The sequence below is a fragment of the Clavelina lepadiformis genome, chromosome 4 (assembly GCF_947623445.1).
Source record: "Clavelina lepadiformis chromosome 4, kaClaLepa1.1, whole genome shotgun sequence".
NCBI classification, from domain to species: Eukaryota; Metazoa; Chordata; class Ascidiacea; order Aplousobranchia; family Clavelinidae; genus Clavelina; species Clavelina lepadiformis.
In genome coordinates, this window is record NC_135243.1 from 10,370,601 (window position 1) to 10,393,093 (window position 22,493).

At 34.4% G+C, this 22,493-nt stretch overlaps 3 protein-coding genes across 4 annotated transcripts in view; all 3 read right to left on the bottom strand.

Annotated features, from left to right (window-relative positions):
• The window catches only part of LOC143451602 (alanyl-tRNA editing protein Aarsd1-like), a 63,234-nt gene extending 46,920 nt beyond the window's left edge, over positions 1–16,314 (bottom strand). The window contains exon 1 of the mRNA XM_076952299.1: positions 16,311–16,314. The gene's annotated coding sequence lies outside the window, so the exon portion shown is untranslated. The remainder of the gene's footprint in view (positions 1–16,310) is intronic.
• Positions 1,681–19,415, bottom strand: LOC143451601 (terminal nucleotidyltransferase 4A-like). 2 transcript variants are annotated; one of them, XM_076952298.1, is made up of 18 exons: positions 19,218–19,355; positions 17,787–17,950; positions 15,251–15,345; positions 14,848–15,090; positions 14,643–14,766; positions 14,432–14,478; positions 14,196–14,316; positions 13,870–13,965; positions 13,254–13,394; positions 12,265–12,411; positions 7,709–7,775; positions 7,382–7,505; positions 6,907–7,010; positions 6,244–6,303; positions 6,091–6,158; positions 4,197–4,563; positions 4,010–4,113; positions 1,681–3,837 (listed from the first exon to the last, which is right to left on the bottom strand). In XM_076952298.1, the coding sequence occupies exons 4-18, from the start codon at positions 15,081–15,083 to the stop codon at positions 3,712–3,714; spliced, it is 1,932 nt and encodes a 643-aa protein (XP_076808413.1). In that variant the 5' UTR covers positions 15,084–15,090; positions 15,251–15,345; positions 17,787–17,950; positions 19,218–19,355; the 3' UTR covers positions 1,681–3,711. The 2 variants fall into 2 exon arrangements, with proteins under 2 accessions (XP_076808413.1, XP_076808412.1); XM_076952297.1 differs by lacking the exon at positions 17,787–17,950 and having other exon boundaries at positions 19,218–19,415.
• On the bottom strand, positions 19,413–21,147 carry LOC143451603 (putative dimethyladenosine transferase). Its single transcript, XM_076952302.1, has one exon. The coding sequence runs from the start codon at positions 21,019–21,021 to the stop codon at positions 20,098–20,100; it is 924 nt and encodes a 307-aa protein (XP_076808417.1). The 5' UTR covers positions 21,022–21,147; the 3' UTR covers positions 19,413–20,097.
• Between the last annotated feature and the right edge of the window lie 1,346 nt (positions 21,148–22,493).

Genomic DNA, 22,493 nt, shown 5'->3' on the forward strand with positions numbered 1-22,493 from the left:
TCTTGCCACTGGTTTGTAAAGATTTCGTCCACGTGAGTTGCATATGAATTCCTTTACGCCATAAAAATAAAAGCTTGAAAATATGTTGCATACTTCTTATGTTACAGTGGTTTGAATCCTACGTACTGGGCTTGTTCGCGTCTAGATACGTGGTCAGCGAAGAATGAGATGTAAAATGCGTAGGAGTTTGCGTGGTATCTGCGGCGCATTTGGATGTAATTATTCGGTTTATTTACTTCTAGTTGATTATTTTAAACTTTGCTTGACATGCCAAACAAAATTAGATTGTGTAACGCACCGCAGATACATAAACACTTTCGTATTTTACATCGAATTCTTTGCTGACCACATATCTAGACGTCATACCGAACAAGCCAAGTGCGTAGAGTTTAAAGTAAACTACTGTCAAATAAAAACTAGGAAACATATCTTGAATTTTTTATCGCGTAAAGGAATTCATATGCAACTCACCTGAGCGAAATCTTTACAATCCAATGCCCAGAACGTTTGTAGTTTAAACAAGAATCAAAGTGGAACGATAATTTCGATTGTTAAGTATAGGTGATAGAAAAAATCTTGCCACCCAAAAAAATAGCAGCCGTACCTCGAAAAGGGTCTTTAGTCATTCTGCAACATACAATAAATATTCGACGAATAGTTGATTGTTAGGTACAATGTCATGGTCAATCATAAGCTTGTCAAAATTTATATAATCACTGTTTGTGTCAACTAGTTGGTAGTATTCTGTGATACCTTCACGAGCCATATAGTGGAAGGGTAGCATAACTTCTTTTTATATCTAACTAGTTATTGAAGAAAAGCGGTTTGGTTTGTAGGTTGAGTTACTTTATTTCTTCTGACGCAGATGTACGCCATGCGCTTGGGAAGACCTCAAAGAGCGTAGTGGCAAAACAGTTTTAGGCAACTTCGTTTCCGTGAACGGTAGGAGGCATGAAAGCAACGAGTCTCTGAAAAAAAGTTTTTCAAGTTCTTTCCATGAAGACTGGTAACTAGGGTCAATAAGTAGCTTAATCCAATTTGTTTTAATGCGTTTATATATGCCTCGATGTCAATCATGTTTGCACCGCCTTCAGCATAACTAGTGCACAAAGTTTCGCGTTTGATTCGTTCCCATTTCGAACCCCAGACAAAGCGATACAACAAGGCTTTCACTTTCTTCATAACGATCGCCGGAAGATTAATAAGAAGTACACTTGCCTTGTAAGTTTAAGTTGGAATTACCAATGATTTAAGAATAGTAATTTTCCCTATCAACGTCAAGTCCCTACATGATCAAAGGTTTAGTAAGGTAGACATTTTGTTTGAACTACTGTGGAAATTCATAGCAAACAGTTTTTGGTTATTTTCTCTATCTATTGGAACGGTAATTCCCAAATAATAATCAATAGAATCAGTCGGCCATTTTAAACCTTCCTGGGCTATGGTTTACTTGTTGTATTTCTCAAAATTTCAACGTAAAACGCCAGCGATTTATCAAAATTATCTCTACAACCAGAGATTTGGGCAAATTTTTTAAAGATAATGTTTACAGTTGAAAAATCAGCGTATTACCTTAGTGGAGTATATGTCAATAAGTTTCAATAAGCTTCAATAAGTTAAATTTCTGCTATCCCGTTTTGAATAACTTCCGACCAGGTATTCCACAACAATTACAGCATATGAGCACAATTGTCAATTTTATTATTTTTTGAACTTTCAATGTTTGAAATGGAAAATAGCAAATAGCATATACAAATGAGCAATAGTACTATAATAACACACTGACACCACACAAAAGGAGTGAAAAACCAAATACCAGGTATCAAATCGATTTTTAACAATATCTACCAATTGGCAAATATAATAATTAAACACTATAAACATAACCTGGTACAAAACCAAACACAGTAAGGTGTTTGAGTGTTGTGCATCTACTGTTCCCAATATTTTTGCTCATTGCAAAGTTAATCTTGTGATAAACCAAGTGTTTAAAAACAACAAAATATTTCACAAACTAATGAATAAAACTCGCGCAAACATAAAAAAGCAATGTTATATATTCTGTTTTTATATGCATGAGCACTAACTGCTGTGGTAATGTAAGTTTGCTACAAAAAATTGAGGAACATTTGCCACATTGAGTTTGCATTACACCTATAAATTTCAAACCAAGCACAGTTTGAATTATTTTGCAAGACAAGGTGTTCTCCTTTTGTGATATTCTTATGCAATTGGAAAACGCATTCAACATCAACTATATAACACACAAAAAATATTCGGCGCAGGCTTTACAATTGAATTCTATGTAAATTATGGCTAAAACTGAACAAACTATGAAACTGGATGATGCATTCCAAAATTGCGACTGCATAATGCTGCAATACAAACCTGATTGATCAGCCATAAAAGCCAGGAACGAAATATTATAATGCAAAGCAGAAAAAACTCCAACCATAAAACCAAACTCATTGCTTTTGTATCAATATACATATATTTACAACACTTTGTCACACAAATTCAGCATCTGTAGTGACAAAACAAAAAAATCTACTAAATTGCATTTTTGAATTTCCCTTTTCAATTGCCAAATGAAAGAAAGTATGATGTCTAAATAAACATTAGAGTATAAATACAATTAAAACTAAAAATTATGCCAAGTGCTGCCAAGCATGTTACTACAAAGTTACAAGATTAGTTCCTAGTTATATTCAGGTATGTAATTAATGCTGCATAATGCAAATTAGAAGTGAGAATGGAAGCTTTCAACCACTAAAATACATAAAGAGATGTGAACAGCGTCATCCAAAGATGTCAATAAAATCCTTCAACCAAGGCATCACAAAAATAATATCAATGTCATGACAACATGTGCATTGTTGGCAACAGCTCCTACATCATAATTATGGACATAGTTTGAAGGAATAGAATCGCTTGAACCTCAGTACATTCAGATGGCTATAAATTTTTCACAACGCTCATATTTTGTCTTTTATAAGCATTTTACAAAATATATGCTATTGACTACATTGATAAATCTTACACTGTAATACTAACTGAGAAAAAAACAGCTTGCATCGTAATGCAAGGCATATTGATCAGCATTGGTTATGTTGCCAACGGTGTGCTCAAATGCATATATATGAATACATAAAAGAAAATTGTTCCAGATAGGTTTTCACATGTTATGTGTTTCTACCCTCATCAAATGATTTGAAAAATATTATGTCACAGTATCAAAAGAAAACAAAGGCACAAAAATATCAAAACAACTACAAAGCACAAAGTAATAAAGACAGTAGTAGCAATTAGCATAAAAATCTAGCTGTTTTTCAAGGGGTTTTCTATACCATTCAAGATACATCAACAGTAAGGCCAGAGATGTATTACTATTACAATAGCAGAAAATAATTCTTGAATATCACAGCATGCCTCATCTTTCAAGAAAAAAAGAACTTTAATTGATATCTAGCTATGTCAACCATTTTAAATAGAAATATGGACCAAGTTACTCATCAATCTAACACCGTTCTTGCATGAACATTACTTTTGGAAATTTTGTAGTTTAAAACAAAAAACACAACAGCAGAATTGGCAATTGTCTTGTTTTTGTAGATGCAACTGCTGCTTTGTCGTGTATCGTCCAATGAAACACTTCAAAAATGACTGAGGACATAACACTGTTTTTAAAATTTCCAAAAATAGCATGATTTGCTATCTGCCAGAGCGCAACTTGTCAGAGGAATTCAAAGATTTGGTTGAAGGATTGAAAGAGTGTCCATATATTCCGCAAAGATTTCTACCATTATTTTTCTGACTACAAAGATTCCTGCGATAGGTCTAGTACAAAACATGTGAGTAAAAATATATCACCAACTACCACAAAATAATTGCGCAAACAACATACAAAATACTTCAAAGGCAAATATCATAAAGTCGTTATCTAGCAACCCTATGTGATGTATGTAAAATTAACAAGCAAATCTATATACTATGTTTAAAACATACTTACCCTTGTTTGTTGCTTATGATTTTTGTTTGAGTTGCAAATGATTGCCTTTGAAAAATCTTTCTTGACATAATTTTCAACTTTAGTAACGTCATTAGGCTGCTGGTCTAAAAGACAAAATGTCTCCTTTAAAGTTTACCTATTTGCTATTAGTTGAGCACCACTGCACAGGCATGCACTTTGCAAGTACCTATATTGGCTTTAGCAGCTTTTTTGCCTGGTGCTGCTTTGAGTTTTACTGCATTAGAATATGTTAGATGTGTTTCACTCTTCTCTGAAGCTTCCATTGAAATCAAGGTACTTTTTGAATCTGTACATCTCGGGCTAATGGCAACAAATGATGAAGTATGTGCACCTTTTCTTGGTATTGTTTTTTTTCTATCTGCAGAATGAGTTCTGCTTGGATTTTTCACTTGTGAAAAGACAGTGTTTGCTGAAAATCCTTTTTGCACCCGTAGACAATCTGCAGATTTGGCACGTTGTGCAGGCATATTGCGTTTAGCAGTGTTCACATGGCACTTTCTTACAGAAGCACGATTGGTATGGTAATCTGTTTCCTTTAAAAAAAGGTATATAGTTGACAAAACATTAGTACTTCTCAATGCAAAAAAGTTATCTTACAAAACACAATTCTAGTTCTCAGGGAAGTGCGAGCAATTAAGGTTAAAATTCATGGTTCTGGACTTTCATTTAATAAAAATATTTCGCATGGCATGTTCCTCAAAGTAATACACTAAGCAACAGGGGTGGTCATCTTGTCTATAGGTAGGATCGATTTTGTAAGTTTTAGAAGCTTACGAATGACTACTGCAATTATTGTCTTAACACCAATGCTATTTTTGAAAGCAAACCAAGCCATTTAAATTGAAAAACTCAGTTCAAATCGCATTACGTGAAAGTAATGACTGGAGTCAAGTCAATGCTTATGTGAAACCAAGCCATACAAATACCGTTTCTGCCATCAAGGAGAGTTGAGAAATTTCACAAAATTCACATTGTTTTTACAGTACGATATGCGTTCAAGGCCATTTAACTTTATTGGGAAAGTTACTTTAAATCACACTGACTTGAGTCAAGTCAATTCGTAGAAAAAAGTAGAATCTATACAATTCTGCTTAAAACCCATGTTTGCAACCTAACACTGGTTACAAACTTACAATAACATACCAGAATGAATAAAATATAATGCCTGTCTGCAAAAGTAAGATACTTGGGTTTTCATTCAATATTCAATGGAAAATTGGCCGTGGAACAAACTACGCTTTTTGTGCTATCTGCTATTAGGTCTCTGTTTCTTTGCATTAATTGAGAAACCAAAATTTAGGACAAAAACTTTATGCAACAAACATTGCCGTATGGAATTTTCCTTCTGATTAACCAACTTGTGAAAAATTTACACTCCCTTGCCTTCAGTAAAGGCAGCCTACAGCTCCACAGGTCATTTGCAGAAACAATACAAGTGGTGATTGAGTCCCTGTTGAATTTAACTAAACATTACTAAAGAGCAAAATTCTAGAAAGAAAGTCATTCCATTTTGTCACAAACAATACACAAAGCGAGTGAAACGCGACGTCGAATTACAAGTTAACCTCAGCACATTAGCATTTAAGAACAGTATTAACATTTGCATTGCAAGTGTGGTCTGGGTAGATTTGAAGAGATTCAGTTGAAACGTTTGAGAAAGAATGTACGCTTCCAAGTTTACCAACTTCAAAAATAAAATAAACGTTTTGGGTATAAGGTATGGCACCACTGCATTGGGTTATTTTTTGGGTGAAAAAAGTTTAAAAAAAATCAAAGTCCCGTAATTTTTAACTTTTAAAATAAAATGCAAAATAAAGACTTTATCTCAAATTAAGTTTCTGCTGATTGTTATTTTTTTCCATAAATCAACAAATGGTTCAGTGATCTCACAAGTTTAACAACCAGTTTGGGCAAACTGATAACAGCACACCATGTGCTAGTACTGTAATTGACAAATCTATAACAGAAAAAAAAGCATAAAGACAAACCAATCAAGAAATAAATACAGTTACTGTATGATAATAGGAATCACAGAAAGTATAGTATAAGCAACACGGTACCGAGTCAACAGAATACGAAGATATGTAGTCCTCAGATGATGGAGCATTTACCTCGTCTGAACTTGAAGCTGTAATTTTCAACATATTAAGTTATCTTTGACTTCAACAAAAAGCATAGGAACAAGCAAAGTAGTTGTAGAAAGCTTGACATACCATTACTGCATTCAGAGGAACCAGTTGAGCATCTTGGTGGATGCGGTAAATCGCTTGAGACTAAAAACACAGAAATATAATTACCGTACAGTAAATTGAAGAAAGTTTTTGTGTAACTTGTCTCAAAAAAGTTCAGCCATTATGAAAACTGAAACTTCTTACAAGAGCAAGTCTGGTCCATTTCTAACGAAGCAAACGCAGATATATATATTTATATATACAGTAGAATCCGCTTATAATGATCATGGATAATATGACCTAATATGACCACCCGCTTTAAATGACCATTTTGATACAATCCCGAATTTTTCCATATAAAATTATCCGTTTATTATGACCAGTCTTCAGATATTATGACCACTCTTTCCATCCTTTTCAGATTTTTCTCGCAATATTTTGCGTCAATTATACAGCCTAGCAGGGACAATTGTGCCAAGTGTGTTCTCAATTCACTGACATACATTCACTTAATGTTGCTGTTTGATGTTAATAAAATAAATGATGAATTTGGTGTTTTCTGTCATTTTGTGCGTAACTGTATGGATGCTGGTATGGTTGCACTGTACTGTAGCAGTTTCGGTTGTTGTGACCATTTGGATATTATGACCAAAAGGCTCCGGTCCAAGGTGGTCGTAATAAGAGGAGTTTACTGTAATAGCTTACCCAATGCAATGGAAGAAGTGGACAAATATAGTTGCCTTCTGTTTCTTACAACAGAGCGTAACTCAATTATATCCAAAGATATTTGAATGATCAAACTTAAAAGGCTGTCAAAACAAATAAAATTGTTTGTATAATAGTATCAAGAGATCAGGCTTTGCTAAATATATTATGCTAACAATTATGTCCACTATGATAAGAAGACCGTAATACACATAACCGTGTAATGCTTTACAATAGTTCAAAGCAAGGCAATACAATTAATTCACTCTACTTGCTACATCATATTTTTGTCTGGCTACTTTGTACGCAGCATTTCGCATCAACAAAGATCTCAATATTATGCTTAAGGAGTGTAGTGTTTGTTATTTTAAAATCCCAAAATATCATCACATTTATCGCATTGTTTGACACCCCTGAACAAATTGGTAAGAAATAATACTGCTATTTCATTAAACATCTTCACCAGAAATCTTACCTAACAGGCTGGTAATCTGAGTATTCACGTTGCTTGTATAAAGCTGAGGTAAGAGTTAAATATGCATGATTGAATGCATTTCGAACTTGTAACAAGCAATAGGACCCACGCCCCAGGTCATTACCTTTGACATAAAATATTTACGATTTAAAATTTCATATATACCAGATTATACTGTTCTTTTAATTCTATACATAGTTTTGTGTTAAGCCTTTTTCTTTTCTTTGTCCTACTTATATTCTGACAGATAAAACCAATCAATTCTTTATTTGCTCCATTTTCATTTTATTTATATGTAACAAAACAAAATTAACCGAGTTCACTGACCTGGTGTCAAAGGATCTTCGATTGAAAGAAGTGATGGAGCAGAGCCATTGTCCAACTGCTGCCGAAACTGTAAGCACAAATATGGTGTAATTTATTTTTATTTAACCATTTTTCAGCTAAAATAAATAAAATACCATAAAACAAACTTCAACATTAGCAACAGGCATATTTACTTTGTCCCTTGAACAAATGCAAAATAATTACACCAAACTAAACAATAAGAGATTAATTTGTCTGGCCCGCCTCAATGTGCCAAAAATGAGCTTTTAGCATTGTAGTCTATTAAACAAAGAGGTAATCCAGCCGGTTATCCTCAGTTCTCATACTTATCTGGCCTTTTGTCAAAAAGTTTGGTGCCTGGGTAAAAAAGATTCAGATATCTGACATGTAGAAACCTAAAGCTGAAGTTATTTAGAGTGTGGTGTAAATGCTACTGATAAGTTTATCTTATACCAAGAAGAATTATTGACACTAGAAGTCCCGAGATTTTTATCTACCTAGAATTCCCAAAGTGTGTCAATTGATATATAGCTGTTTATCTCAAATCTGTACTTATAAAATCTGTTCTCATTTGCAAATGTTTTCTTAGAATATTATTTGACCTGTATCTATCGATTAATTATCGAGTTAAACATTTTCCGCAAATTGATACGTAAACTAGTTCGAAGAGCAGTTGCATGAGCTTGATTACGACGCTGGTTGAAACAGACATTAAAAAATGTCTAGTGTCATCTTTCCGAAGGTATGGGTATCAGTCTCCGAATCAACCACCATCCAGAATTTTAAACCAAATTTATCTAGGTTATTGGCCATATATATACTGAATGAATGACCCGATCTGGTTAACCAGGAAAAAGTTGCTTATTAACCTACAAGTAAAAACTGAGAACAGGGTAACCAAAATTCGTCTTCAGTCAGTCTTCAAACTTTTTAGATCCAAGCATAAAAACCATATAATTTCAAAATACCTGTTTTGAGTCAGAGTCTTGCTGAACATGGAACAGCCCTAAATTTGTTCCATACAGACAGACCGTGATGCAAGATGCCTCTAGCAATTATAAACCCCAAAATTTATCCAGTTCAGTTAATGTTACATTCCAGTAATTGTTTTTGGGTACATGCTGTATTTAGCAATGGCACATTTTTGAATGTTTCTACATATTGACCCATTAAATTTAAAATTCGACCAGCATTATTCTCCATGTAAATGATATTTATAATGTATGATGCGACATACAATATTTATGTGTTCATTGCTTGTTTGAGCTTCTTTTGGTCACCTCCCTTTAAAGAGACAACGTGACTGAGAAGTTACCTCCATCCACGAGAATCTATCTTTTTCGTAAATTGCTAAAGCATTGGGTAATTGATTTTGTGAATTACTGTCTGCCACTGCTCTGCTTTCGCACTACTTTTCCCAGTGACAGAAGAAATCACAGTTTGATCAGGTTGTTTAACATCATCTTCATGATCTGAGAGTTCTTCACTGGCATCACTTGCATCGTTATCTATTGCATATTGAAAACCTTTTCAAATGTTTGGTCTACCTCTTCATCCAAAAAAATTTCATCATAACAACTGAAATCAATATCTTGCAAGCACAAGAGAGCTTCCAGTACAGCAAATTCTCTTCGGCATTTTTCCACTTACGCTTACTACCAAACAAACTCCAAATTCAAAAAATATAAGAGCAAAATGAAATACAATATATCCAAAATAAAAAAACGTCCTGGCTGTTGCAAACATGTTCTTTTAAGATTCCTTTTTACTTCTTATTTTACTTGTCAAAAGGGACCTATGTTCTTCTGCAGCTTTCATAGCTTCCAGTTATTGCTGACTTCTAGCAATTTTGGCCAGTCACATATGCTGTTATTGTGATGCAGTGACAGCTGCTTGATGGAGTAGTGACAAGTTTAGAAAACAGTATGCCAAGACACCAATAATGTGTTTTAATAAGCCAAGGCCAATTGACCCTTGAAATATTTCTTGGCTTTTTGTTGTTTGTCCAAATTGTTCTTCATAAATAACAAATTGCTAGAAACCGTGACTATGGCCTGAGATATGCCAATCAAATACCATAATACCTGAGATATGCAAACCATTGCCAAGAAAACCACCCCCTGTGGGTGCTGACCGAAGTATGTCCCGAAAGCCATGAAAGTATTGAGATTTTAAAAATCTATAGGTCAAAATGTGAAGATGACCCCTTTGCTGAAACACAATTGCAATCAGACAAATTGTCATGGCCTCCATATCTGAACCACAGCAATCTAGATGGCAGGAGGCCATAGAAACACCCGACATGTCTAGAAACAGCAAACGTCATGGAACCTAATTCAAAAACTATGTAATGATGCAGCCACTACAAAGCAGCAACATAACCCAGTCACTGGTAACCAAGTTGCTCAACAGCTCCTTATGAATGAGAAAATGAAGGGAAAGAAGCTTACCGCACCTGAAGCTATGATCAGTGCAAAATCTAATTCCGAAGCCTCTAGCTTGACAAAGCCTTTCTCTATGGAAGAGCTCAACGCCACTATTAAAGTCCCTCTGATGTACAGAATTAAAGCAATTTTCAATCATCAGTTGCTTGAACAAACCACCTGCTCGTCTGCTCAATTTTTGCCTTTTCAACTTATGTTTTATAGATTTAATTAATTATAGGTTTAGTGGCCGTGCTAGTTGTTACCAACAAATATCAACGTTATTTCTCTTGAGCACGTTTTAAGCCTTTTCGGCTTTGTCACTTTTTCCTGTTGATTGGAACGTGTTAGTAACAAATAGCTTAATTTTTTGTCTCCACCGTGCTTTTGGTGAAAAATAAAATGATTGATTGATTGAAAGAATTGCAAGGCGATTGGGCTAGATGGGATTGTGACCAAACAAATTAAGGAACTTGGTCATTGTGCTAGAGAATGGCTTCTTCTTGTTCAACTGCTGCATGTCACAAAAATACAACCCAAAAATCTGGCGAAAAGTATGCATCATTGCTTTCCTCAAACCTGGAAAAGACCCAATCCTGGTGAAAATATTTAGACCGTTATCTCTTCTGTGTCACCCATGTAAGCTTTTCAAGCGCTTGACATTGGCAAGACTTGCACCAGCTGTGAAACCCCTCCTGATACCTTAATAAGCAGGATTCCTTTCAAAGAAATCAACCACTGGGCAACCAAAATCCCATGGCCGAAATCGAAAACTCTGGACTGCCTTCGCACTAGCTTTAGTGATAAAATGGGGTTGTAAGACTGGTAACACCACTTTCTGTTGTGACGCAGCCACCCAGACGTCAAAGCATCTTCTACGCTGCCCATTGCTATACTATCCTTGCACTTCCAAAGATCTGGCTGAATTTAATTGCTGCGGATTGTGTCAACTTGTGGAAATACACCTTTTAAATTGAGATAAAAGGAGATATATTATTTGAAAAACAATGAAAATAAGGAAATTATTGCTTTATTAGAAGTGATACCAAAACTTATCAAAAAAAACTCCCGCACTTTGCTAAAATGAAATTGTAATAAGCATTGTGATCATAATATGACAGGTGTTACTATGACTATTTCGTCATAGTTCACTCACTGGTATCCTCTTTCATTCAACTGTTACTTCACCAAGGTTGGTTAAATCTTGTTTCTGTAGTGAGAAGTTGACCAGAATTTGTGCAAAAAAAAGCTGTCTACGTTAGCTAGCCCAATAATATGAAGCCGTAAGAAGAAACATTGAGCAAGCGTTGAGCATTTCACCAAAAATAGAATAGCTATTTACCGGTTCAAATGCAAAATAATGTCTTGTTCATTAAAACATGCTTTTGTTTCCAAAAGAATGTGAACTTAGCTTAGTTTGCGAGGGTTTGTTGATCTGTACTCCCACGTCTATTTCAGAAACTTCTGCAGAAATAAATGCGAAAAAAACATTTTGGAGTCCCTTCTCATTTTTTATGACGTAAAAGCGGGGAAATGAATTCAAAAATCGGAGTTTACCCAATTTTCATCGACATTATCCTATTTGACAGATTTAATAGCAATTGCAGCTATGAAATCTTACTGTATTGAAGATTACATCATTCAGCAAAAATAGAAAAGCATCCCGCCATTGATTTCAAATAAATTTTCAATACCGATGAAGCAGTACCAAAGGACACTGCCTCACACATACAATGCAAGCTTGATTACCGTCGTGTGCCCTTAAACACTTAGTCGATTTAGCTCTGCGACCTTCGTTAGCTCCAGCTGTTGCACTTAACTACCTTTACAGAACAAGTCGCAGCAAGGCCAAGAAAAGAAGTGGATGTCCTGGGCAAGTGCCTCAAGTGAACGATTTTTTACGATAACTAGCTTTGAGGAGCATAATCTTAGAAAGCCGGCAAACTGGTTTTTGTACTATGATTTTATCGGTTATTTATTAAAAATTGAAAACCAGCCAAAACTGGTTTTTGAATAACAGTCTTGCAACACTTATTACGATATTATAAACTTAGTGCTAAAATAAAGCCTAAAAACTCCTGTTCAGTTTTATTTATATATAGTGTTAGTATTAATTTTATTTGTCATACACACCTCCTCTTTGCTGATTAAACCACCATTGCCCTTTACACTAATGCAAGCATTCTGGAAGTTGAAATGTTTTCCATACAGCTCAAAAAATTCAATCAATAACACTCCAAGATTGGCATCGGGGTAAGCTGCATCGGATCTCCAATGTAGCTAAATTGTAGGAAAATCAACAACCAACACCCATATATGCAAGTATCAGCAACAAGTCGTACCAAAAATACACTTATCAAGCAACAGCCATCTCTGGGAAATAAATAAATCGTTTGAAAGTTGAAAAAAGTAAATAGGCTTATCTAAAGATGTGCCAAATCAAACAAAAATCCGAATATTGTGCAATGACATCTATCATACATCAATGAAGTGACAACTTAAGTATGATTTCCTTGCTTGTTAGGAACTTTGATCAAGTGCAATGAGCAAAGTTGGCAGATTCAGATTCTCACTACTCTTAAAATTTATCATTTACTTGTATGCTCACAAATCCAAATCTTTTTCAAGGTGACACATCCCTAGTATCACACCTACACACAGTGCAGCTGTATGTATGATGCAAAAAAAAACAAAACTGTTCGGTGTATTACTTGTTCTAAAACAAACCCAAACCCGAAGAGAAGAAGAACACAAGATCAGTGATAAATTGGAATTTAATGAGAAATAATTATTTAGTTTAAAGGCTTAGCCTAAGAAGGGATACATAATAACCTAAGCCCTACTTCTTAACAATCTAAAGTAGGACTCATTACCAAACAAAAATAACTTTTCAATTGCCATTCATTTAAAACAATGCAAATCGCTTAGTGATTGGGTCATGTTATAAACCAAACTTGCTAACATATGAATAAAATTTTATTGTTTTGTAATTATAGATTATAATCCACTAGATTTGGATTTGTTTGTGCTCGCAAAATATTCATGTACACTAGTGACAAATAATTCTTTAAGGGCAGTATGGTGCACCTGCAAACAGATCTAAACATTAGATGTAAACTAACCTGCAAAAAGCTCACACAAAGAAGAATTAATGAATAGGAGCTCACACCACCAGTCCAAACTTCATTTAAGTCGCGCATGACAAGAAATTGTTTTAAAACAAAGATTAGTTTTGGAAGAGTTGGATATTTTTCCATATAGTCCTGAAACAAACGTTGTTTAAATGTGTGTCATATAAGTTCCAAACAACATTTTTGTTCATGAGAGTTATTTTGCAAAATCTTAAAAGGGTAAACATCCAGTCAATACCAGTAAAAATTGTTAGGATACATAGCGTCTGAATGATTAAGTCATTCGGCAATTTGCCCAGATTTATTCAAGTCCCCATTAGGAACAGTATCCTAATTTCAGTTCAATCAATAGTATTTGACTGTATATGTTTTGTTCTTTTGGTGTATTTAAAACCTATTTTGAAACGGCAAAAGAGAATGAGCTAATTCCACATGGCTTTAAATAAATGATTATTACTTTTTTCCATTTTTAAACAGAAGAAGCCGTTAAACACAAACTCATACCATCACAATACAGGTTGTAAACAATAAAGTCAGACTTGTCATATAGGTGAGTGAAGTTTCACACAATGGGTTTCACAAATAAGCCAATAACGTGAAATAATACCTTGATGAGCTGAACACTTTGCACTCCGCTTTTCATATTAAAGCTAATGTCCACTTTCACACCAGTGCCAGGGTGTCGAAATTTGATGATGGGGACCTATACACATTGAAATAAAATCATGAAAGTGTTTGTAATATAGAAATATATCAGCATCAATGTTAGTGTATCTAACAGAAAAATTCAACCTGACCTTAAAGTAATACTGCAGGCCTTAGTGCAAATAACGGATATAGTGATGTCAGATTTATGAGTCCAATGCATTTTACAGAATGTTTGAAAAATTCCAGTTAAATTTTCCTTATTCAGCCTACTATACTAACACTTACAGCTGCCCTGTCAAGCACCTTTACAGAGTGTTCATCAGCAATTCCTTTACCGACAAGCTCTTCTTTTAATTCCCACAATGGCAAAAATTTCCATTTACCAAAGAGCACGATGTCAATGTCGCTAAGTAAAAAACAATAAACAAAACGGAAGATAACTTAGCATACCAACATCAAATTAAATTTGTCAAGCATAACTTCCGTGTAACATTTTTGTGGGTATAAATTATAAAACATACCTTGTTGGTAAATAGAGATTTGTTGGAAAACTTCCGAACACATCAAGCTGTTAAAATATTTCTTGTTATGTAGAAATAATAGTTGTGATTTTAACTGAAAAATGAGTTACTGACAAATTTGAAACATAATGTGACATAATACTAAATGGTAATTTTTACAATCCGCAAAAACACCACCATTTCTCAAAAATGCTTTAATGAGTATGCAAACCTCTGCTGTAGGCCATAGCTGAAGTACAATATCTTTAACTGATTTAATGACATGCTCTCTCATGCATTTTTCTTCTTCAGTGGGTCGTATGTAGTTGTAAAAATCTTCTATTTCATCATGTAGACTAAAATAACATATATATGAATATATCAGTACAGATGTTGTATTACAAAGAATACCTTAAAAAAAACATAAAAATACTCACCCAACCATTCCAGGACAATAGTTTCTCAACACCCATGCAGGTTGTGGAAGGTTCATCACACAGTTATGTCGCATAAGCTGTTGATTCAAGTTACCGTGATTCTCTCTCCTTTTTTTTCCTCCATGTGGTGGGGAAACAGAGCCGTCATATTTTGCCAGTGTTGCCTTCTTTTTGCATGATGGAGAGTTGTCTGCATTTTTGAAAGGAATGAAGTCTGTCTCGGTATGACCACGCATTTGAAGCCTGCAATCATCACATACATATATAGGTCAAAATACTATAAACAAGATGAAACACTTTAGTTAAATGAAATAAGTATATTAACATCATAACAAGTTAGAAATAAACCTAAATAGATAAATTTTAAAAAACACAAGCCAAGATATATTACACAAATACATACCTGTTATTGGTAGTTTGACTGACAACACTGCTATTAAAATGACTGCCTATAAACTGGGGACATAAATTGCAACCAAGTTTCAAGTTTGCTACACCCTGCAGCAAAAAATTTGTTCAATTAAATGTTAATGTCTGCATAACTTTTGGTTTGATATACAAACATCTTTAATGAATTAACACTTAAATCTGCTTTATGTGCAAATTATTTTGAAAAACATTATCAACAAGTATATAACAATCTACACTGTACAGTGTAATCCTTATATTGACCATTACAAAAAGTTTCCATTTCGACCAGCGGAAAGTTTAACCAATGCAGGATGTAATATTTCAACGTTTTAAAACAGTTTTACGTTATCAAGAAACTTTCTGAATCATAAATAAATACAAAAAGATAAACAAAAGCTAAGATACAGTACCATAATTAATCGATAAGTAACCTATGTATTTTCTTCCAAAGGGTTTTAAAATGCAAACCATGAGCGCTGACTTTGAAAATTTATCGGGAAGGCCAAATGATGTCAGCCCATTTTTTATACAACACTTCTACAATATCTTTTGGTCCTTTATGGCTGCGAGTCATGGACGCTGTGTCACTTTTAACTGACACCGAAAAAAGGATCCAGGTATTTGAAAATAAGCGCTATAAAAGACTTCCATAGGTCTCTTATACCCGAGTCTAAACCATAAATCAAATGATTATGGTCAAACGTCTTAATTAAGCGTACTTTTTTGGAAACTTTCCAATTACAAGTTTGCTTGTGCATCAACTTGTAATAAGTCACACTTGGGTGGAAGATGGTACCTACCTACAGTTTTAAATAACAGCAACTACTTTTCGTGTAATTAGCAATTTGCACTGCGATTTTATAGCGGACCAAAAACATCAAATTAGCCGCACTGGTCCCCGAACGATTCACTCGATTTTCTTCACGGCGAGGCACGTGCCAAATAAACGGAACAGACGATGCACAACTAAATACGATAACGTGCAGCTGTACTTTATGATTATTCTCGATACCTAACTAGCTCAGAAATTAATTAGTCACTCTGGTAAATTTAAAACTTTCTTTGTTTATTACATCGTAGGCCTAATGCTACTAAGTTGTAACGCCACTAATAGTTCGAATTAAAGCTCACTACTTTTTGTTAATATGTAGGCCTACGATGTTTGGTGAAGATAAAATGTAAATATTGCAAATAGTATTATCTGCCAACAATAGAATGGCGTGCTGATAAAATTAAAGTCAGTTATATGCCCCATGTGGGGTGTGACACCTGAGAAAAATTAAAACACGTGAGGAGTAACACCTGAATAAAAAAGGGGGTAAACGCATTAACGCCGGTAGTAAAATTCCTTTAGCGACAAGTACAATGTAGCTTTTCATTCACAATTCGATAGTAGAGACCCACTTTTCATGTCTTAAATGGTTCAAAGGCTTTGCCATTCAAGGCCATCCTATTTCCTACTTCAGTATGTCCACTTGATTAGGTTTTTGCAATGGGCATGGGCAAAAATAAACTGCTTTATGAAACATATAACATAAGGGTTTACATTTTAAAAGACACCAAAGAAAAAACTATAGTCACGCGAAGAGTCGTCTCAAGAACACTTAGGTGACCTGTGTTTTTTTTGTGCAAACCGCAAAATGGGTAACAAATTCAAGCGCACGTTATTGCTTCTAACTGTGGAGAAGATTTAAAAATGTTTTACCTGTGATCGCATGCAAAAATCTTCCATTAGTAAATGACTTAAAAAATTTTTTAAATTTACCAGCATAGAACGTGCCACAACAAGTTCAGACATCCAATGCAAAACATGTTATTGGCTTAAAATCAATAGCCTGACAAAATACATTCAGTTGAGGTCAGACCACATGCAGTGAGATAATCTTTAGCATATGGTTAGATGAAAGATTGGTCAACAAAAGGACATAAAAGACAATAATTTATTTTTTGTTTGTTTTTTTATAATGATTGGTGCGCATTTTTTTGTGTGTGCACGATTTAAGACGTTTGCCCATATGTAAGAGACCAAATCAAAACACTTGTTGACTGCTTGCTGTTGTTAAACGACGCCAACTGACATGGTTCTGTCAAATTTTGAGTCACAAAGACCACACCAACACCGTCATGCAAGGCACCCTGAAAGGAACACGCAGACTGGGATGAGTCAGATAACCAGGCAAAAGTCTAAAGAGTAAACGTGAAAGAATGGACACATCTCGACATGCCGGACCTGCCGACCTAATGAAATTAGGTCAAATACCATTGCCCTTACGAAGTTAACCCGAATGGGTTAATGAAACGTCAGCAGAAAATAAAATTCTCTTTTTCATCAGTTGAGCCTTATAGTTGATGGTTATTATGGCTGGTGGCAACCACAGTATACAACTTGAAATAAGTTTGATTTTGTGATGAATGGAATCAATAACAACAAAGATGTTGTGCATGCACACTGAAATTGTCTGTCATCATATAATTCATAAATAATTGCATATATATACAATTATACATAGATAACTAGTTACAAGTACCGTACAATATTTCCATTCTTTGTGACAAAAGAATATGGAACTTTTAAAACCACAAACTTTAGGCCAATCCGTTAAAATTCTTGCCAATATCTCAATTCAAAGAGTTCATTGCCAACATGCAAAGCAACAATAGATGTCAAAGTGAAGTGTGCGATTTCATAAACCTATCAATAATATTCATATATCTATCAATAATATTAACAAATTAAGTTTGGGGAAATATTTGTCAGAAAATAAGCCCTATTAACAATCAATAATAAAAAATAATCTTTACTCACACTTTAACTTGTCTTTAAACATATAACAATAATAAAAGGAAAAATGTTAAAAACGACTTTCTGGGAAATATATATCTATTAACTATTGTACTGTCAAAAAGAAAAAGGTTCGCAATATTCAAACTCAATACTGTAGTCAGTGATAACTTGTGATATTAATATACTTTGCTACAACAATGATACTATAAAACAATTCCTATAAAACAACATGCACAGTAGTATAGAAAAAATTACGTAATTACTGACGATCTTGTGGCACGCAAATTATATAATTAAATTTTGATTTACAATCAATACTGGGCCCATGCTTCTACTCATGGCTGCTATTCAAGAAAATTGGCATGCCGATCAACCTAACCCCAAGATGCGTTACTGCACATGGCAATGATTTCTCACCACTTCAGCCCAAGTACTGTGCAGCTCCTTTGTGTGCATTTTTAGATAGATGCATTTCATATTGCTGCTCGCATTACAATGCTCACTAGCACCGTTGAACAGGAAAAGTTATTTAGAGTTTGCTCAAGAGAATCATTACGAGAAACCACTGAGTGTTGAGAAAGGTTTGCATGATTGCAAGCTCAATGATGGTGACTACTATATCACTGAGCAGATCATAAATCTTGTTTATCAGCTAAGAAGGCGACTTGGCATCTATCAATCACAACCTGCACAACGGCTAGCTCAATAACCGGGGCATGTGTGCCAACACTTTCCTCGTCGACTGAGGATAAAGACCATGATACCATTGGCCAATAGTGGGCTACTTATCACTGTATTTACAGCACTGTATTTTGCCATACAGACAAATTCATGCTGGATATGTACGTACCTTTTTAGACTCTGTTTATTCATAATAAAATGCATTATGAAAATTTATCGAAAAAAAAACTTTAAGCCAATAAAAACAAAGTAAACAACAACATAGTACAATCCAATATCATAGCAGTTTTAAAAATGCTACAGAAAATTATATATTTCTCTTTTTTATCTTCTACATTACATATTTAGTAGTGACAACTTTAAATTATATGTATATCCAGCGAAAGCTCATTAACTCAACTCACCCTCAATCTTAAGTTATGATAATTCAAGGTAGTTTTGTGGGTTCCTAAAGCTTTGTGTATAAACTTTCACAGTATGTTTATTAACTTACCTGAATTGTTTGCAAAACATTCATCAAATTGGGTACACTTTTTTGTGTTTTTGTTTGCTGCCACCTATGATAACGGCCCATTCACCAAAATATTTGCCCACAAAGGTCAGTGCACAAGAGCTCCGTTTGCTCTTGTTAATTAAGACCAGTATGTAGCAAAGCTAGCTTACACAGTGATCCTATTCTTCCTATATACTGTGACAACAACAAAATACACAGACATAATTAAATTGAAAGCAGTCAAAAAACACAGAAAACCACCTGCTTAAACCTCAAGACAGATAGATCTAAATGTATAAAACTAAAAATTGCAAACTCTCAATGCAAAAAAGATCCAGTATAGAGACATTCAAGCATGATACATTTGCCAGCTATAACAATTAAAATGCAGAATTTTTTTGACCAACTATTTACTGAAAATATTTGGTGTGACTTTAGTAACAATAAAGAAAACGATTTTGAAAGCTATACAATAATGAATGTCAATATGTAATGGTTTTCTGAATATATTCTATTCGTAAAATTTTGTAATATTTTTAGCCAAGTTCAGGGGTTCGATTGGTAAAAAAATAAACACTAGTGATGTGCCAAATTAACAAAGCATGGATTTGTGGGAATATCAGAAATTGATAGTTCTATTCATATTTTGCTCATTACGATTATTCCGAATACCTGATATGAAAGGAAATCACACCTTAACTTAATACAACTGGTTGATGAGCGAAAACAATCAACTCATTTTTGGATTAGAAACAATACTTGAATAAATTTGATTTGCCTCTTTTGATCTACATACAATCAAAAACGTTTTTCTGCAGCTGATTTGACACATCCCTAACAAATACGGTATTATAAAAATAACAGACTATGATACTTTACATTAAGCAAAGTGTATTCCATTGGAATTAAAAATATGTAACAACTGTAGGAAATCATCTGTATCCATTGTTCTGGCACGTTTCGTATTAAACTTTATTTCCAGCAAAAGACTAGAAACCAAACTTTTTATACAAAAATCTGAAGGAATGATTTTGTTATTAACTGAACAATGTATTCTATAATTTTTTTCCAACATATCTAGCACTGATTTTGTAGTAAATGATGAAGTGAGCATCTTATTTTTTCGAATGAATGCAATGCGTACTAGACCATCCCACTCTGTAAAGTTCACTGGTGGAGGTGGGTTTCTTGGTTCAATCCGAACTACACTGGATTCTACTTTTGGTGGTGGCTTGAAGTTATTTTTGCCTACTTTCATCAGCAAATCAACCCTCGCAAGTAGTTGTGTGTTAAGAGACAATCGGCAGTACAACTTTTCACCAGGTTTAGCCACAAGCCTTTCTGCAAATTCTCTTTGAAACATCAACACAGCACAACGAAAAAATGGTCTATGAAGCAGAAGTTTGAACACAATTGGTGAAGATATCTGGTAAGGCAAATTAGCAATACAAACATCGAAAAATGGTAGGGCATCGAGCTTTAGCACATCACCCACAATTAAATGCAATTTTCTTTGAAGTGGTGTGCCTTGAACACGCTTTTGCAGCTCTGCTGACATGCGTGGATCAATTTCACAAGCAATGACTTTTTTAACTTTTTCCATAATTTTAACAGTCATATTTCCTGTTCCGGGACCTATCTCCAAGACAGTATCAGTAGATCGCAATGCAGCTTTATCCAACATTCCATTGATTATCAGCGGGTTTTTTAAAATATGTTGTCCAACACTGGTATTAAAGCAAATTCCTTGCTTAACTGCTTCACCATGTGTCCTGCACTTTTTGGTAGAAGGAGTTTTTGGCATAATGCTTGCAGTACTCGATTTAAAAATAAACCTCAAAAGAGCAGTACGATGCCAGCTGTTCAATTGAAAATAAAGGTAACTATGTAATAACCTACAGCTATGTGACTGCAATAAAAAATGAAACAACCATTACAATAGATTACATTTTAAAAACAACAAAGTTAGTCATCAGTGCTGTATGGTATCTGATCTGTAAATTGCCGAACTGTATTGCACAGATAAAAATTGATAAGTATTGTTTATGTCACTGTTCTTTATTAAGAAAATACCGGTTCGTTCTGCTATTGGTTATGGTCATGGTCATATGACTACTTTTATGAGAAATTGTGTATTTTCTGCTGTTCTATCGTGCTTCTTCAAACATGTTAATTTTGTGCGTATTGATCTATTGAAGTTGCAAGTTATGAACAATATAAAATAACATGTTGCAGTCACTTAAGACTTTATTAACCTTAGAATTGTTGTTATTATTGTGTATGTTTTAATTAAAGCAAGCATTGTTATTTATTGGAGTATAGCCCACATCTATTGTTTAGCTAACAAATATGGAAAAATTGTAACTTTTAAAATTAAAAAAAAAAAATTATATATCTAATGTATAACTCGCATGTCCTTATTTGCATTCCATCGCGACCTATTCTCTTTGCGTCTCGTCTTTTTCAGTTGCGGTTGCATCAGAACGCTTCTAATAATATAAAAACCATGGCTGTGTGAACTTGCTTTATTTATGTTTTACTTTGCGCTATATAAAGTTTTTCGCAAATTGGCTAGCCTACTTTATAGGCCTAGGCCAGAGTTTCCCAAAACGGGTTACACATAACCCTAGGATTCCATAAAAACTTTGGGGTTCCATTAAAGATGGTTAAAAATTGCAATTTAGTCAAGCAATGTTGTGTAATAGCCTACCCAAATTATTAAAGAGCACAAATATTTCTTGGCGGAGAGAAGATTTTTGCTGTAAACAACTGTCTCCCCTTGCCCCTCCTTGATTATGTCCAGAGGTGGGGAGTCGTTACTCTGAAGTAGCGGTAACCGTCAGTAACGGCATTTGGCAAAAAATGTACTGACAGTTCCGGCATTTGGTACTATTTTAAAAAAGTAGTTCGGTATGCTTTGTGTAAAACATGCTGCTGTAATGCAATATTTGCCGGTATTATGACCCCGGTAAAGATTCTTCCAAGTCAAAACAAATGTGACGTTAATCGCTTGCAATTTTACTTGATATTTCTAGACCAAAAAAGATCAACAGGTGCTGAAGTTAGTATTAAGAATTATTTAACATCCATTTTTGATAATATACTTGTTAAATATTTGAAATATTTACTTGAAAAGTGCCGAGACCAATTGAAATTTTTTGAAAAAATTAATTCGGTACAGACATTCGGTGTTTATTTTCAAAAGTGCCAACGGTACCCGTATATCGGTTCGGAAAAAGTACCGCAGTACGGTAATTCTGTATTATAGTACCGCGA